Source organism: Cyrtonyx montezumae, unplaced genomic scaffold (genome assembly GCF_038088225.1).
Source record: "Cyrtonyx montezumae isolate F1298 unplaced genomic scaffold, pur_monq_1.0 scaffold_14, whole genome shotgun sequence".
NCBI lineage: Eukaryota > Metazoa > Chordata > Aves > Galliformes > Odontophoridae > Cyrtonyx > Cyrtonyx montezumae.
The window spans coordinates 4,671,050-4,689,909 of record NW_027071870.1 but is presented as its reverse complement, the minus strand read 5'-3'; the positions used below and the strand labels follow the sequence as shown (position 1 = coordinate 4,689,909).

The window sequence follows — 18,860 nt, the reverse complement described above, 5'->3', positions numbered from 1 at the left end:
TATGAAGGCTGCTTGGAAAGTAATGCTTCCTATTTCTTTATGTTGGCCAGCGATGTCAGAGGTAGATGCTGGTGGCATGGCAATAGAAGTTGAACCTTCTTACCAATGTTCTATTACATTTTGTTGCCATGTGACTCCTGGCAGCAGAGGGGCAGGCTGACAAAATGGCACCTGCCATATAAAGCAAAGATGTGGAACTTAATTGCGGAAAAAAAAATCACCCATTGACATTCATCAATGCTTGCTGAATATTTCCAGAGACCAACAGTGAATATCAGCTTCAATGTGATGGAAACAATGGTGGCAGTGTTGGAATATCATAAAGTTTGTGCCAGGTGCTCGCACAGGAGCAAAATGAACATTATATGCAAGTTTGTCAGGACCTATTGAACCATTACAAGGCTGAAGGTGACAGTTTCCTGGATTATGCCACCTCTGGGGATGTTCAAGATCCACCTAGGCACCTATCTGAGCAACCTCAGGGAGCTGCTTTGGCAGGGAGGTTGGACTAGATGATCTCTAGAGGTCCCTTCCAACCCCTACAATTCTGTGTGTGGCAGAACCAGTGATGAGGCACTGGGTCATCGCAATAAGGCAGAGCCAAAAATGCAGTCCGTGGGATGGCAACATGTGAATTCCCCATTGAAGTAGTAGTTCAAGATGCAACGCTCAGTGAGTAAAGTGATGTGCAGTGTTTTTTCTGGGATAAGAAAGGGGTGATCCTACTGGATTTTCTGGAGCCAGGACAGAGCATCAACTCTGACCACTACACTGTGACACTTGAAGGCTTCAAGTCCCAGAGTCAGGCCAGAGAAGAAGGCAGCCTTTCTCTTACAAGATAATAATTTCAGGCCCCATACCCATTTGAAGACAGTGGAGCACACTTGGCTGGAGTGTCCCTACAACACTCACCACACAGTCTAGATTGAGTGCCTACTGACTTGCATCTGAGACAATGCACACCATCCATAGGGAACATTTTCTTAGCAACAATGCCATCACAGCAGCTGTAAAACAATGAGTCACCTCCACTGGTGCAGATTATTAAGAGCACAGCATTCAGATTTTTCCTCATTGCTGGCAAAAAACAGCTAGCTAATGGTGGTAACTATATCGAAAAATAGCACTTTATAAGGTTTTAGGTTGCAGCAAGTGAGAGTTTGCTCAAATGCAACTGCAGTGAGGCACAGAAACAAAGGAAAGAAGCTGCTTACCTTCAGAAGGCCTCGGGTAAGCAGAGATCTCCACAGAGAAATCCCCTTGCCTCTACTGCCAACCCTTAATTGAGGTCTGGGAAGGAGTGGATCCCCTTCCGGTTACTCAAGTGCACTGCATGCACCTGAGCTGCCCTGGGTTGGCCCTGCCTTCCCACCAGGTGCTCAATCACTGCTTCAAGCCATGACAGCATTTCTGCTACAGTAGGTCACTTCAAAAGTAACATCTCCTATTTATTTTAATTATTTCCATGGAAACTACAACAGATACAAAGCACAATAACATTATTTGATAGAACAAATTCTCAGCTACAGAATGCTATTTTTCAACACAGTCACCACCATTAGCTCTGCATTTTCACCAGTGATGAAGAAGAGCCTGCATACTGTGCTCGTAAAAAGCTGCGTGGCCATCTGGAACACAGTTTGTCTTTCTCATTGCAGTTGACACTGCTGAAATGTACCACCCACCGCCTCACTGCGCTCACATCCACTGTTTGATCTCCATAGGCATTTAGCATGAGTCAAAGAATGTCAATGAGTGGATTTTTTTCCTGCACAGAGGAACTCAATTCCACATTTTTGCTTCATATTCACTTCCATAGGTTCATAGGTTCATAAGGTTGGAAAGGACCTACAAGATCATCTAGTCCAACCATCCAACCAGTCCTCCTATCACTATCCTTACCCAACTACTAAATCAAATCCCTTAGCACCTCATCTAAACGCTTCTTGAACAGCGCTAGGGATGGTGCCTCAACCACCTCCCTAGGCAGGCCATTCCAGTGCCTGACCACTCTTTCAGAGAAAAAATGTTTCCTCAGGTCTAATCTAAATCTTCCCCGGCACAACTTGTGGCCATTCCCTCTCGTCCTGTTGTTATTTATCAGGGAGAAGAGGCCCACCCCCTCCTCACCACAACCCCCCTTCAGGAAGTGGTAGAGTGCAATAAGGTCTCCTCTGAGCCTCCTCTTCTCCAGACTGAACAATCCCAGCTCCCTCAGCCGCTCCTCATAAGACTTGTGCTCCAGACCCCTCACCAGTTTTGTTGCCCTTCTCTGAACACGCTCCAGGGCCTCAATGTCCTTCTTGTAGTGAGGGGCCCAAAACTGAACACAGTACTCGAGGTGCGGCCGTACCAGAGCTGAGTACAGGGGTATGATCACCTCCCTGCTCCTGCTGGCTACACTATTTCTAATACAGGCCAGGATGCTGTTGGCCTTCTTGGCCACCTGGGCACACTGCCGGCTCATGTTAAGCCGAGCATCAACCAACACCCCCAGGTCCTTTTCCTCTCGACATTCTTCAAGCCATTCTGCCCCAAGCCTATAGCATTGCATGGGGTTATTGTGGCCAAAGTGCAGGACCCAGCACTTGGTCTTATTGAACCTCATCCCATTGAGCTCAGCCCAGCTGTTCTCATGCTCCATTTTGTCAGATTGCCCCTCTGCTGCCATCTGTCACATGGCAACAACATGTAACAGGATACTGGCAGGAAGGTTCAACCTCTACTGCCATACCACCGCATCTGCCTTTGACACCATGGGCCAGTGCCATGAAATAGGAAGCATTATTTTAAGAGCAGCTCTCGTATGTGTATATATATATATTACCTTGTTTTTATGACACATACGTGATTGATTTCTGATGCATTCTATTGTCTTCATTACATGAAAGGCCACATATATCCATATGTTCATACAAAATTGTTCATCAAAATACATGACAATCTATTATGGACAGTTTTCAAATTAGTTAGACCTCAAAAATCAGTTGTAAATATTGGGGGTCTGTTCATAGGTTCAAGATCCATGCTCAAGTAGCTTCAGACAAGAAAGGCTTGAAAAACTGTCTCAGTTACATTAAGTATTTTCGATGCATTTGAAACATGCTTCTTCAAGAGGCAGCTGACGCTGAGGGGATGGTAGGCGATGATATAGCAAAAACTAAATCCCAATTTGGTTGAATGACTCAGATGCAAATGAGCTCACTCTGTACTTGTTCTCAGTAGCTTTTATGTGAAGGACAGGAAAAAAAAAGCAGGCTTAAAATAAATTAGTTGTGCATGATATAATGTGCATATAATGTTTACTTACAGGTTTCTCCCCTTCCTCGCTGTAGCTATCTATTAATGGTACTCTTTCAAACAGCACAAACAAGTGAGCAGCTGACATCTTGGCTTTGGCATAGTCTGGAGCGAAAGAAGTGCTTTGTCCTAATGCCATTGCACCAAATACAATAGCTGAAAACACTCTGTAAAAATAAACAGGATAAAAATATGTTGATACTGTTATGGCACAGGCACAATAGGCTTGTATGGCCAGAGGAGGGATTTCAGATAAATAACTGCTCCTTAATAACTACTTCTATGTAACTACTTCCTTAATAAGGTTGAGAGAGAGTAAAAGCTGTTTACTGCAAACTTAGAGAATTTTTCCTTCACTGGATTTTCGCAAATCCATAATTTATTTGTAGGGAGGACAGTAGCTTCCTGTTCTTTCCCACTCAACTGGATTTATTAGAAACTTATGTTTGGATTTCTATTTCTATTCTCAGTGGATGAGATGTAGTAGGATGTGTTGTTCCTTGCAGTTCAGTTTCTTAATCTGTAAATCTGTAGTTATTAGCTGTGGAGATTTACAGAGAAATTTGTCATTCAGCATTTCCATTGAAGGGTTCAGTCTTATGCAATCCAGTCCTTGTGTTCAGGAACAAAAGGTGAAGGGGAAAAGGATGCACACATAATATCTGGACGAAGCAGTGAGCAGTACGAAAATAGGTACACAAGAAGGAATTCACTTAAGTGTATAGTGAAAGGGAGGCTAACACTTGTACATGAGAAAGTGTTGCTGTAATCAGGACAAGATGAAGGTTTAGCTTGAGAAAGTGTTGCAGTAATCAGCGTAAGATGAACGTTTAGCTTCAGTAATAATTTTTGCCAGCCAAGAGTGTGGCAAGTGCTAAAACAAAGCATGGGAGACAACGTGACTATTGACAAATACAGATAGGAATTTCATCTGCAGGGAGTTGAAGGAAGACTTGGTTAGATGTTGGAGATAGGGAGGGAGGAAAAAGGGTGGAAAGGTGCCAGTTGATAGAAGCATTAGCACCAGTTCACTACTATCATTTGAAGACGCTTTTCAGACTCTATCTGGGCATCTTTTAGAATGGGTGTTTGTTGAATCTTTCTCCTGCTCTCCACCTCTCTTGCCCCAGGGCTCATAATTTCCTCACTACTGCTTCACCCATTACTCACTCCACTTATCTTTAAATTTTGTCCACCTACGCTCCTTACAGCTAGGACACATGGTTCTGTTGTTAAAGAAAACTTGGTCATGAAAACGAGGGACAGCTTTGCCTTGCCTAACATCATTTTTCCTTTCTGTGTAACCTGATCACAACAAAAAATGTATGCATTCTAAAAGTGACACACTTTGGATTTGTTGCAATGAGAGAAAGGAGAGGGAGTGTAAGGATGAAAGTATTTAGCTGTTGGTTTTTTTTCAGTTGTATATGGAATGATTTCATTATACCTATAGGAAATTCAAACATATTTTCTCACATGGACCCAAAAGAACCTGAAGAAGATATACTTACAAAAGCACATCTTTAAACCGCATATGTCCATTTTTCACTAGATATGCACCAAACCTAAAACATCCAGCGTAAGTGAAGTACATAACAGCTTGTGTAAAGGCAAAAGTAAGTCCAAAGACATGTGCTTTCCTTACAGAATTTCTGAAACGGCAAAAAATATTATCAGAATTTTATTGTAAATTCAGTTGCAGCAACCAAGAACATAAAAAGTGTCATAGAACTCAGAGGAATCCACAAGTCTTTATTAGCTTAGAATAAAATATCTGCAGCTCTCAGTCCTAACCTAAAACATTATCATTTCTGTTTTCTTTCTGCCTGCAGAAACTCATGACCATATTGGTACAGAAGAAGAAATTACTCAATATTTTGAACATGCACAATTGGTATTGTTTTCACTGCATGCATTCACTGAAATTATGTAAAAAATTATAATACAGGTGCAATTTAAAGATTCACCTAACTAACAGATGAGAAAAATCGAGAACTTTAGAATTTCTACAGAGTAGAAACTACTTCAACAGAATACACTGAACCAAAAGTCTTTAAATAGGCTATGGCATTCAGGAAGTTTCACATGATCTGCAACAGCACTTTGATAAAATATCAGAGTGTGCAAATAATTGAACTGCTGTGCAGCTATGCCATTCTGGTTCCCTCCTGGGAAAATCCCACTGATTTTAACAGGGATCTTACCCAAACATACAGGCAAAACCTGACTTCTGGATTGTTATGTGTTTCTAATGTGTTTACTCAGCATGAAGGCCTCATTATCATTAGAAATATTACAGGTTTTCATTTTAAGAATTACGGCAGCTAGTAGTATCAGGGTTCAAGAAAATTGTCATTTAATCAAAGACCACTAACTTAAGCAGGAAGATAATTTGTATTTTCCATGTTCAAGCTCTGTTTGGAATTAGACTTTATGACGTGTTAGAAAATAAATGTGATTCAGCTGATTGAGATTTATGTTTGTTTTAAAAAGATATACTTTAATAACTTATTTCCAAGGAGCTTTTTATTACCTGTATGACACTTGCAAATTTTGTCCATACATATACTCAAATTTTCTTTCCCGAGTCAAAGCAACAACAGTTCGAATATTTTCTATGGCTTCAGAAGCAATCTGCATTATCAGAAAAACAGGGTTATATGGAAACTTTTCAGTCTAATCTGATAAACAGAATTTAGAATGACTGTGATAAAAGTGACAGACCATATCTACAATACTGCTGAAAGTGCATGACTGCAATATTTGTAGATATGCTTCTGATAAATAAAATCCAATAAACGTGTATTATAGCAGTGAAGTTGAGACAGCGTTCGTTTTATCACAAGACAGCAATGGGAGCGTATTTTGCAGCAGGCTTACTCAACTGCTATCCAGATTTAATTGCTGTTAGTACCCAGTCTGGCTAAAATGAACAAGCCTGCATCACCTTGAAATAGATTTGGCCACAAATTTTAAAAGAAACAGCCTTTCCCAGGTTGCATTCCCAGCATTTTTGCAACACCAAAAGTCTTTCAAAACTCCTACGGGAGAAAATCAAATCTACTGCAGATTCATAAAAAATATAAATACGCATTTTATGGCCCATAAGACAGCTTGGAAGCTCATTCCTATTAATTTTATATCTGAAAATCTTCCCATTTTGCCATACAAAAGATAAATAATAGGGGTAGAAATTTCCAAAATGATTAATGATGTTATGTAGCTGAACTTCACTGAATACAAGTGGAAGTTCAAATCTTCATTTTCTTAATACACCCCTAGTACAGAGGGGATTCACTTGCAGTTTATTAATATCATCAGCAAAAGTTTTCATATTGACTCAGGCTTGGTAAACAATCCAGAACATAAAAATTCAAAATGTAAGATGTATTGGCAAATGTTTTTGTGAAGTATAATCATGGAGCACTACACTAACTCCAGCTCATAATTTAGTTCCAATGTACTGATTTCACAAGAAATTAAACAAACAAACAAACAAAAAGCCCATAAACAATGCTTATCTTCTCTCTAGAAAGTCATCTAGGACTTAAGCTCATCTTTTTCTACTATTTCCAGTCTTAGATTTGTACACTTTAAAATCCCACTGCCTCTGCAGAAGCTCTCTACCCTAACCCTAAAACTAACTCAATCCCAGTCCTAACCCAACCCTAATTCAACCCTAGCTTTAAACCAACACTAACTCAACCCTAACCTTCACTCTAAACCTAATATAACCTCAACCCTAACTCCATTTCATATTCTCTTCTTTTGTATAAATGGTTCCATTATACATGTATGAATACCTTTGATGCTGATGAGGAAAGAATGAACATTGCTTCTTTACCACCTAACACTGAAAGTAGTTTATTTCTATCTCTGATGTGTTAGGATGCCATTTCTTCCTTAAAGTTTTTTTTCAGAAGGAACCTCTCTTCTAAAGAGAAGAGCAGATTTTTACCTAGAGCTAAAATAGATGCTTGGTACTTCTTTTCCTTCTCATTTTCTTGACATATTTAAATTGACACATTTTGCTGATTTGCTGTGGGAATGAATATGCTTTAAATTTTGCCAGAAACTGTGGAGATGAAAAAAATTATACAGTCTGTCAAAGGCAGGTATTCAGGTCATTGCCTAACAATCATGTAACAGTTCTTACAAATAGCCTCTAAGGCAGTTGGCATGCAACAACAATAGGCAGCTGTAATTGACTTGACTATGAAATAACTTTAATATATTCCAGTGCGTAAGAAAGCATAAGGTAACTTGTTTGGCAAGACTTTATGAATAATCAGTGACATCATTTTGAATTTCTCTTTGATTGTCCTATCAAGAAAAGAATCAGTGCTTTTGTTTGTTTGTTTTTGTTTTTTAATGTATATATTATTTTAAAAATAAACACATTTTAGCTTTGTATTTCAATGTGTAACAGAATATCTCTAGGCTTGTGAATTAACAGCACCTACTGCAAAGATAAATAATAACTTGGAAGCAAATATCAATTCAATCTTTGACTCAGTAACAAAAAGGAAAAGCCTTGCAACTCGCAATACAAGAGCTGAACTCCATTTTAATTGTACTTAATGCACTTAGCAAACCCTTTCTTCTACAACATTACTTCTACATATTAAATAAAATAAATGTTTAGACCATCTGTAAGTCAGAAACCCAACAGATTGTGTAACATCAGTGATAAGATACTGAAATAATTAAATTACATGGAGATATCTAACCCATTTGCACGTAAATAGTAAATGGCTCCCTTATAAAGATTAACACAATACTATCTTCACGTCTGTATTTCTGATAATAACTGTTTTATAGAAGGTATTGACTGAAATTATGCTCAGCCAGTTTAAATATGCTTTGAGTCTGATAAGATTTCTTTATCATCTCACAGGTTTTTCAAAGTTTTATTTATGAATCCTGCATTATCTTCTCTTTTCTTTTCCCTCAACCGTATATTGTAATTTTCAGCAAAAGTGCAAATGAAATACATATGTATATGGCCTTGAAATCAATGTTATTCTTAAAGAATCTTTTTAAAAATAATTATTTTGGTTGTAATCAATATATACTATAATTATTGCTTGTTTTTTTCGGCTGTGCATAAAATCACATCATGAACTAGATAAAAATTAACAAAAAGCTAACTAATGGTTAAAATTGCTATCAATGTATTGTGTCTGTTTCCAGATAATAGAATCTTACAATGGCTTGGATTGGAAGGGACCCCATGGATCATCAAGTCCTAAGGTCCCTGCCACCAGCCTCCAAGTATCAGAGCAGGTTGTCCAGGGCTCCATCCAACCTGGTCTTGAACACTCCCCAAGGATGGGGCATCCACAGCCTTTCTGGGCAGCCTGTGCCAGCACCTCTTCACTCCGTGAAGAACTTCCCCCGGACATCCAATCTAAACCTTCCCTCCTTGAGCTTAAAACCATTCCCCCTTGTGCTATCACTGTCTACCCATGTAAAAAATTGATTCTCCTCTTGTTTATAATCCCTTTTTAAATACTGAAAGGTTGCAATGAGGTCTCACAGCCTTCTCTTCATGCAATAATTGCACTGAATTCAATGGGATATTCCTTTGCAATACCTTGCTTGTTAAAATTCAAATTGCACTTAACATTTAACTCTTGTTTTCAATTTTCAGCTTCATATTTTCTATATCACAATTTTGTCAGCACAACAGTGCAGAGTGACTTTGAGAAAGAGTATATTATTGATGCAACACCAATGTCCCTATAATTATCACTATATAACACAACATAAAAATAGATTAAAAATGCAGTTGAACCCACCTTTCCTAAGCTTTCTAGTTCCTTTTTATCTTTTTTTGCATGTCCAGCAAGCATCTTCATTTGAATCATTCCTGTAATAGCGATAATTGGCACAATGGCTAAAAGCAGAAGAGTCAGCTGCCAACCATAGATCAATGACAAAACAATCCCAGTCCCAAGGTTAGCGATGTTTTGAGCAACTAATGCCAGTCTGGAACCTGTAGCCTGAAAAAGAACAAAATCGTTACAATGGCTTAATTTTGAAACCAGACAAAATATCTGTCAATTAGGCGTTATGATTTATTTAACAGAAGACATCTGAATGTACTTAATTTGTTTAAATATTTTGCAAAATGGAATGATTTATCTTATCTTTTTGAAAACTATTCAAGTACACAGATCATTCCCACAAGTCCTCTGTCCTCTCCTTGCTCCTGTTTTTATCTCTTCACTCAGTCTTACAGCCCTCACTTTCAGGTTTTTTTTTGATCAAGAAAAAACAATGATATTTCAAAACTCTCAGACATTTTGTATATGGAGTCTGAAATGATCATTTTTTATACTTTTAACTTTTATAATATATACTTTTATAATATATACTTATATAATATATAATATATACTTTTATAATATATACTTTTATAAAATATACGTTTATAATTTTTTATACTTTTAAACTTTCAGCGTGAACAAACAGAATGATGCAGTGACAAAAATCCTCATTTAGAGGTGTATTTTTATGCATTTTCTCGAGCTGGACATTTAGTATGGAAACATGATGCCATTCAGACATCTAAGCAGGTTGGATAAATTAAAAAAAAATGAATGCCATGGATGGCTCATTTACACTGGTGATAACAGCACTGAACACTAGTATGAGCTAAATCCTTACTACATTATCATACTGAAAAGATATCTATCTATCTACCTTAACTGTTGCTATTATATTAAAATGATGTGTGATGCCAAATATGGACTCATAGAATCCTTATAGTTGGAACTCTCCTGCAATGAACTGGGACACCAGTTTTGGTTGCCTGAAATATCCCAAACACTCTAAATAAATAAGAGTTCCCAGAGAATAGCGTGCAGGGTTTCTATCAACTGAATCCAGTCTGTAAATTACTCCATGCTAAATCAGGTATGAAAAATGCCAGTGCATGTTACTTACTCCTTTCACTTGTGAGGCATCATTAGCAAGTCTCGTAATTAATTCTCCAGTGCTATTTTTAGGTTCATCAAACCAGCTGATCTCCTATGATATGAAATACACTTATTATGATGTTAAAAATTTACATCTCTACATCACCTAATTAGGCTACTTAAGATAACTTAATCACTTAGGCTTACGACTGTATGATACATGTGATAGGGTATTCTAGTACTTCAGGTGCAACTATAAATTCAATCGACCTCTAGGCTCAATAAAGTTATGGGATCCCAAAGCTCAAAGCTAAGCTAACGATCTGTATATGCTTCTTGTAATAGCATAAACATTTGTTCATTATTTCATAATATACTAATTTTTACAAGATATCGTTGCTTGTGAATTTAATGTATTTCTTATGATCAGATGTTCACTAAACAGGAATACCAAGGAGATTGCCATTTGGAGGAAAATTATTTAGACATGTAACAGACATCTGCAAAGACTACTAACAAAAAATATTTTTTTTCCTGTTACATAGCTAAAAATACATCTAAGTTTTCTGTTGGTTATGACTACTGTGAAATCTCTAAGTCTGCTTTGAAGTGTTTTGAAAGCCTGAGCATTGATGCGCTGTCTGGATAGACAAATCTAGATAGATAATACAGTACTAGGAGATTATCAGTCATATATATTTGTATCTTATTAGCAATTGAGATTAATTCTCAGAGGGATCAGTGACTTTAAAGCACTCACTTGAAAACTATAATGTCTGAATTAAATGCAAAGCCTTTGGCTTATTTAAATCCATAAAGCAAAAATAAAATATTCGCTCTAACTTTCCTCCAGATTTGCCAAATATAAAACCCCAAAATCATACTGAAACAATGTATTATATTATATTATATTATATTATATTATATTATATTATATTATATTATATTATATTATATTATATTATATTATATTATATTATATTATATTATATTATATTATATTATTTATATTATTTATATTATATATACATGATTCTTAGCAACTGTATTGTATTTCTGTGCAATAACTGTTCATAGGGTTACTGTAAGAGCTTATATATTTCCTAATTAGTATAATACTTAGCCATTAAGAAACATGCCACATTTGAATTTCTTGGGGATTTCATTGGGGGGAAGTATTAATTTTTACTATGGTAAGGTAAACACTGTTTTCTTAAATACAATAAGAAAAAAAAGTTGTAAAATAAATAGCTTCAATCTGGCTGTAGGCTCACATAGACAGATGGCTGCTTTGCTGTTGCATGACACGGAGCATGTATTGGGTGTTAGTGACAATATACAAATTCCTCCCTGGTCCCACTGCTGCAATGCCTGTCCCTTGACTTCAGGGGGACACTATTTTCACACTAGAGTGGGGATAGCACCTATGTGATTACTTGACTCCTCACTGTGAAAACATTTTTGTTACCTTTAGAGACTTTCAGGCCCTTTCTCTAGGGATCTGTTCAGTTCATCACTTTCCCATTGGGCTAGTCAAAAGTATCTCCTGGGATGTGATTTCCAATGAGGTATCTCACTCTTTGGGGGGGGATTATAGGCCACCTCCATATAAACTAAAAAGCAGGAGCATCTGGACTCTTGGTGAAAGGTACTATTGAAAGCTGACACTGCTCAAGTTGGTGCTGGGAACTTCTCAAGGAGATAATGACCCTTTGTGGAGAACAGGAGAGACTTCACTTGGCTGTACAGACTGAAGGAGCAGTGGAGTTACCTGTTTGCACATCTCTTTGGTTCCAGACTTACTGATGTATCAGATAAACATGGCTGGAATATGCCACTTACTGTAGTGTGTGAAAGGCAAGAGAGTGTGTTCTGCTTTCTACTGTCTAAAAGATCATGTTCACCTACAGTTGGGTTAGCTGAGAGTAAAATTTAAAAGAATTCCAGAGCAGACTTGAATTTTCACTGTGGACTGACAATATAAAAAATACCAATATTTCATCAAAATACTTTCTGAACTTAAATTGTTATTCAGAACATAAATGATTAAGGGTGGTAGTGGGAGCAAAGGATGGGCAAAAATACCTGAGTTAGAACTAGATGTGCTGAACTGCAACCTGGAAGTGATGTCAGGCTTGCACTGTAGGTCCCAGTGCAGTCTTTGCCTCACGTTTAGAGCTTACCAGTTTGCATCAGTATGTTACAAATAGTGCAGCAGAGCACTGCATTGCTGTAGCTCATAGAAGCAACTCAGGCTGACCATGAAAAGCTGGTGATAAGGCTGACTGTGCACACAGATAGGGTCCTTGTGCATTGGGCTTCTATGGCAAGGTTTTGGTAGTGAGGAGGCTGCAGGGATGGCCCCTGTTAGCAGAGCCCAGCAGGTGCCCCAGTTTCCCTGCACTGCTCGGGGGCAAGAGACAGAAAAGGGTGGATGGGGGAACGGGGCTTTTAGTTTATCAGTGTTCTGTTCTGTTAGTAATAGGCAGTAGATTATGTTAATCTCCTTATGCAGAGTCTGTTTTGCCTGTGATAGTAACTGATGAGGGACCTCCCTGTTCTTATCTCAGCCCATGAGCTTTTTTTCCACTGTTTTTTCTCTCCCTGTCTTTTTGGGGAAGTGAGAGAGCCATGTGGTGATGCCAAACTGCCCATCAGCACAAAACCACAATACCTTGCCACTACACTGAATGCGGAGCTACTACAGACTACTGTACTTGGGTTTGAGGCTGGTTATATTTAAGAGATTCATTCTGCTACTGAATGTACTTCCAGTGACAGCAGAGACCTTCTTCTACCTCTGCTCATTGCCAGGGTTATCAGTGGCTGTGTGACTGCTGTCTAAGAGAAGCCACCAGTGCAGGGTGTGCAGCTTGTGAGATATCCAGGTCTTGTGGCATTCAGAAGCATTATATAGTGATCCTACCCAGTAGCAGGTCTGAAGACAGATCTGTTTCAAATTTGGCCTCTTAAAGTACAGTCTGCTTTCTCTGGACCTCAATCCAAAGTGTATTTTTTTTTTAATTAAATACACTAAATAAACACTACCATCAAATTGAACTTTCTCACGCTGGTTTTAAGATGGCCTTCATTAGTCACATCAATTAAAAAATTTAAAACAATATCTACTTGGACCTGTTATGAAGATGTAATCCAGTCAGTTTCTAAACTGAATTAAAAAAAAAATATTGTGAAATCTTTATGGATATGATCTCTGCGTGTCTACTTAAATACCCAGTTATGGAATGTAAACAAACAAGCTTTTCTAAAGCTTTAGAAAGCTAAATATATCATGCCTGGTAAATATACATTTACCTGTCTCAGAATTGCTCTAAATGCCATGGACCGAAGCCTCATTGTAAGGATTTCTCCAGCTTTGCCAAATGTGAAACCCTGCATGAGAGAAAGTCTCTTTTAAAAAATTACCTAATTGCAGTTTTTGTCTTTCTCAGACAGTAAATTGACTATCTGCATACATTATGAAAAAGAATGTCACTAAATAAAGATATTCTAGCTACAACTGAAGTAACCAAAGAATTTTAAAGCTAAATTTGGAACCTAAAAGGGTACAGAATGTAATTAGAATACAGAATCAATTACAGAATATAATCTGTTGCGCTTTTTGGTTTGTTTTTTTTTTTTTTAAGAAACAAGTATATATCACATAACAGATTTCAAACCCTAGTAAACAATGATTTAATTGCAGGAATTCACACCTGATTTGAAACTGAAGCTGGTGACAGGCTCAGTGGCAAAACCAGTAAAACCCTACAGTTGTTTTGAGCACTGCACAAATACAAGGAGTTCTGCTGCTTTCTAAGAGCTTACAGTCAAAAAATTGTAGTGCTACTGATTACTATCCAGGGAGAGCTCTGAGCCTACAGACACTCACTGACCTCAGCAGAACTTGGAGTGCCAAGAGTTGTGCTGGCAAATCTGTCCCTCCTAGGCTAGGGTCATGCAGGATCAGACCACATGGAACTGAGAGAGGGGATACAGGCAGAAATAACCATAACAGCTACTCCACCATGTTTTTTTTTTCTCTTTCCAGTGTACCAGAGAAGTAGGAGTATTGAGTTTAGCTCTGCTTGAAGGGAGAAGTGCCTCAAGGGCACTGGGGAAGAAAGTGGAAAGATGGTGTTCAGACTTGTACAGATCTTTAGGCAAGGTTGACACAAGTCATTGAGCAACAGTTAAAGGGATTTGTGCATGTAAATTGAGATATCCATCAATTCACGTAACAGATGACTTGATTTACCTATGAATATGGCAGTTTTCCCACAACACATAATTCCAGGCACTGGTAAACACACATACCCTTAGAAAAACAGTGTGCAAATGTGAATTTAGAGTTTGTTTCAGACAATACAATAAAAAAGATTTGATCTGGTACAATGGAAGGATGCACTTCTAGATGGGCAATATGAAATATTTAACTTTCTTGGTACAGAGCTGTAAATCTTACACTAAGCTTATTATGTGGTTTTTAACCAGAGACTTTTGGTGCAAGTTTTCTCAGAAGTGGAAGGGGCTGAGTGCAGTTCATGTATCTACACAGGGGGCTGCTTCAGCACAACCAACCCAGATGCCTACAGCGCTGCTGCACAGAGTGTGGGGCAGGTGATGAAGCAAACATTTACTCAAAACAGAAATGCTGCCCTACATCTGATCTAGGCCTGTGCTGCCAAATTGCTACCTGTATTACCGGTACTCTCTGTACTGTCTATTTTCCTTCAAAGGCTGTGCAAAAGGTAGGCCTCACAGCCAATATTTCCTTCACTGAGGAGGTAGAGATCAGGCTATACCACAGAGCATATTTAAAACCCTTACAGCTTTAAAACTCTTACAACCTTTTGATTACACATGGTAGTGAAAGTTCATCACCATTTTTCTCATGTACTGCTCAATGCTAAGGCACAGAGAGCTTAACACGGTTGTGATACAGCATATGAAATATCATGCAACTATGATATCAAAATCTTACCTGAAGAAAAAACGTGACAAATGAAATTAGTCCAAAACCTAAAAAGAGCAATGCATAAGTGCTATTTGTCTCTCTGATAGCAGCCTTTCCTTCTTCCACAAACATCTATAAGAGAAAATTTTGAAAATAATTATTTATTAAATTTGTGTGTGATGATTTCTTGTTATTTTCACGTGAATGCTGTATTCTTGATGTACACTTAAAGGAAAAACAAATCAATTTATTGATGAGCTAAGGCATTTTCCTTTGAAGATCATAGCTGTGAAGTGATTATACATGTTCTCGTGAATGAAATGTTTGCTTGTATTTTTCACAAGAGGAATCAGTAACATCTGTCAGTGAACAAACCCACATCCATAAATTACTATTGGAATTTACACCTGCAAAAAGCTGATGCATGTCTTAAGACTTTAAAAGACTGTTTCTATATTCAGCGACTGAAGATTACTATGCAATGACTAATTAGTGGAAGTCTGTTTTGTGCTATATTTTACAAAACCATTATTTTTTCTATGTAGATAAACAGATTTCTGTTGTCAGCTTTAGGTTTGAATACAGTTTTCTTCAGAGAAATAGTTTTGCATTACAGCTTCTGTGTGCTTCATTTACTCAGTGAGAAAATACATATTAAGGGTGTAGTATGCTCATACTATCCTTATACCTTTATATATGGTAAAATATTCAGTCTGTGATGTAAGAACATACAGTTTTGGTTTAACCATGTTTTCAGAGCAATAAAGATAATAGCCCCAGGTTAATTAAAAAAAAAAAGTTTTATAAAATTTGAGATCTTCAAGGTCTCCATTTATATAGCTCTTGGAGGATACTCTTTGCTCAAAGTGACTCCAGTTTACCATGTGTTATAGAAAGCAAAAAAAACCCCAAATATTTTAAGTTTCCAATATGGATTTGTCATAAGCCCTATCACACTTTTAAGTATTATTAAAAGCTTTAAGAGTAAATGAATAACTTAGGACAGAAGGAATTTAATTCTTTCTTTCTTTTTACTTGGAGGTGGTCGTCTATCCCTCGCCCTTGAACACCACAACTGCATAGCATGCTTCCCTTCTCTCAAGGATGTTTCCTGCTACTATTTGCATTAAAAACTGAAGTACAACACTAGTGTAACACTCTTCTCAAACAGTTCTTCAGATGGTAACACCTCACATTCAAGTACAATAAAAACCCTAAGATAGGTCATTCCAATTCCACTACAGCTAAAATGGCTATAAAAACGTTCTAGTAAAGGCAGATGTCTCCTGTGTTTTCATTTTCTTTCCTTTTTTTGGTATTTTGTGGTGAAACAGTGAAAGATATGAGAAAACAAGATTGAGAGCCTCATCTGAAAACAGTCAAAACTTAAACATGGTCATCAAATGTGAGTGGTATATGGCATGTGTGAAACTGCACATGAAACAAATGCTTGTACTCTTCCACTCACTTGTCCTGCACTGTTAAATCAATAATAATATCCTGCCTTGTAGCAACATCAATACATTTCCAACAGAATAATGTGTTTGTACAGAAAATGTTCAAAAATTCCCACCAGTGCAAATAAACTGCCCTATGTTTGACAATATGATTTCATTTTCCAACAGCATACGTTCAGGCTTACAGAAATTCTTTCTATAATGGAAAGTCTATCTTACATCCACTTCATCCTTTTGCTTTTGCATTGCTTTTATTCACACTGTACCTTCTAAAATGCTACGGTGGGCACAGGTAGGGAAGGGAGCACTAGGATCACCTTCCATTCTTGCACTGCTCATGTTAATGGGGCCAATGAGAGCGCCTTCTTTGAAGGTAATGAGGTTGAAGCAGTTTCAGAGAGATCACGGGAGAACTTCTCCTCACCTCAGTGTTGGAAAACTGATCTGCTCAAAGACAGACAGAGATGTTTCATTCAGTGAGTCTTTGAGCAGAAATTCAGCATTCTCCATAACAGGGACTTTCACCCACTCCTCACCTTTACAGACAAACTAAAAAAAATGTAGCATTTAATTTGATTGTGCTAAACCAGTTCAAGGTTTATAAAAACAATGAACAACAAAAGATACAACAGATAAAGTTTTACTTCTTTATTTTATACTTACCCCTATAACATCTGAAATCATGACTGAAAATATGGGTTGTAAGGCCCCATTGATAATTGCACATAGAGTTCCAATAGCAAAGTAAGGCCATTCAGTTTTATTCAATTTCATGATTTTAAAAAATGAAGATGGAGGTATGTTTTTATCCTGGAACAAAAAAGATTGCATCAGAATAAATATAATACTTTAAGAGAGAAATGAGGGTTATGTATGGTACTTTTAATCTGCTCTCTATCCCATATTTTATTTAGGGAAAACCCGAACTGTTTGATCTTTAAAAATTAATGAATTGCAGAAATTCTGTTAACTCAGTAATCAATACTAATGACATGAAAAAGAAGGAAAAGATCAATGAATTAATAAGTAAGTTCTCTCATTTCTTCCAGCAACAAGGATTTGAGCCTTTCTCAGAAAGGCTTAGTTACAAACTCCACCTACCCTTTGTGAGACTATCCTGAAAAAGAAACTAGGAATTTAGACCACTTTTTCCATTTGATGGTATTGAGTGTTGAATACATTGCTCCTTACTGCTGAACATAATGTTTTGTAGTTTTAGGTCTTCAGCCAAAATGGTAACTATATCTTCATTTTTTTAACTTATTCGCTGCTGTAGACATTTTAGACAAGATACTTAGACAAAAATAATAATTATTCTCTATATAGACTGATAACCTGTTTCTGGTTTTGTTCTACAGCTAAATAAACTAACTTGCCACTTAAGCTATTCCCACACTAAAGTAAATTTCTTTCATAATATTGTTCAATCAAACTGTTTTAGTATCACAGTAGAATAGATTTTAGCTTCAGGGGAAAAGGGTGTTTCCATAAAACCCTCTTCTTATGTGATTCTGCCAACTAGGTGTGTAGGTTGTGGTTTTCAATAGATTTTATTAAAAGTCACTCCCTGTTGAGTGGGATCACGTTTCTTTCTTGTCCCATTAGTTATGGAAAACATATGCAGGTAAGAATACAGAGACACTCACAAGCTGAACAGCTTTTACATCAAGCTCATCATTCTGTATTCTGAACCTTTTTATGCTTTTCCGAGTGGACTGTCTTTTCTGTCCAGTCAGTACTGATCCACTCAGTGCCTCTTCCGAGACACTTGGTGCATTACCTTCTTCTTCCTGTAACTGATCTTCAGTTTCTGATGTCTGAAATGAAACACAGTATGACACTAAAAATCATTTATGGCCATATTATCCTGTACTTTCAAATGATAATCAGTTCTAAATAAAAACAGCAACAGTTTTCTGTTAGGTAAATGGAAGATTTGGTGGGAACTGTGCAATCTTCAGTGTTTGCTTCTGGTTTGTAAGTTTTATTAAGTCCTCTCTATACTCAGTGGAAAAAAACTTCATTATGCTAACACTTAAAAGGAAAAAAAAATTAGCCATAGAGATTTTTTTCTCATTTGTTGTCATGTTAAACTGTTCTGACAACACATAGGAAAGCTAGGTTAGGTATAGCTGAAGAAACGTGTGGGAAAGCCTATTTAAAATACAAGAATACGAAAGGGCCTTAAAGTAAAAGAGAATCAAAGTCAATAAGAGAAGAGTC

General features: G+C 37.3%; 1 protein-coding gene across 1 annotated transcript in view; it reads right to left on the bottom strand.

Moving 5' to 3' along the window:
- The window catches only part of LOC136045441 (phosphatidylcholine translocator ABCB4-like), a 42,750-nt gene that overhangs the window by 5,251 nt on the left and 18,639 nt on the right, over positions 1-18,860 (bottom strand). Inside the window, exons 16-24 of the mRNA XM_065731303.1 lie at positions 18,284-18,454; positions 17,301-17,447; positions 15,208-15,312; positions 13,539-13,616; positions 10,252-10,335; positions 9,102-9,305; positions 5,834-5,934; positions 4,812-4,952; positions 3,311-3,467 (exon numbers count right to left, since the gene is read on the bottom strand). Of these exons, the coding sequence (XP_065587375.1) occupies positions 3,311-3,467; positions 4,812-4,952; positions 5,834-5,934; positions 9,102-9,305; positions 10,252-10,335; positions 13,539-13,616; positions 15,208-15,312; positions 17,301-17,447; positions 18,284-18,454 (1,188 nt within the window). The remainder of the gene's footprint in view (positions 1-3,310; positions 3,468-4,811; positions 4,953-5,833; positions 5,935-9,101; positions 9,306-10,251; positions 10,336-13,538; positions 13,617-15,207; positions 15,313-17,300; positions 17,448-18,283; positions 18,455-18,860) is intronic.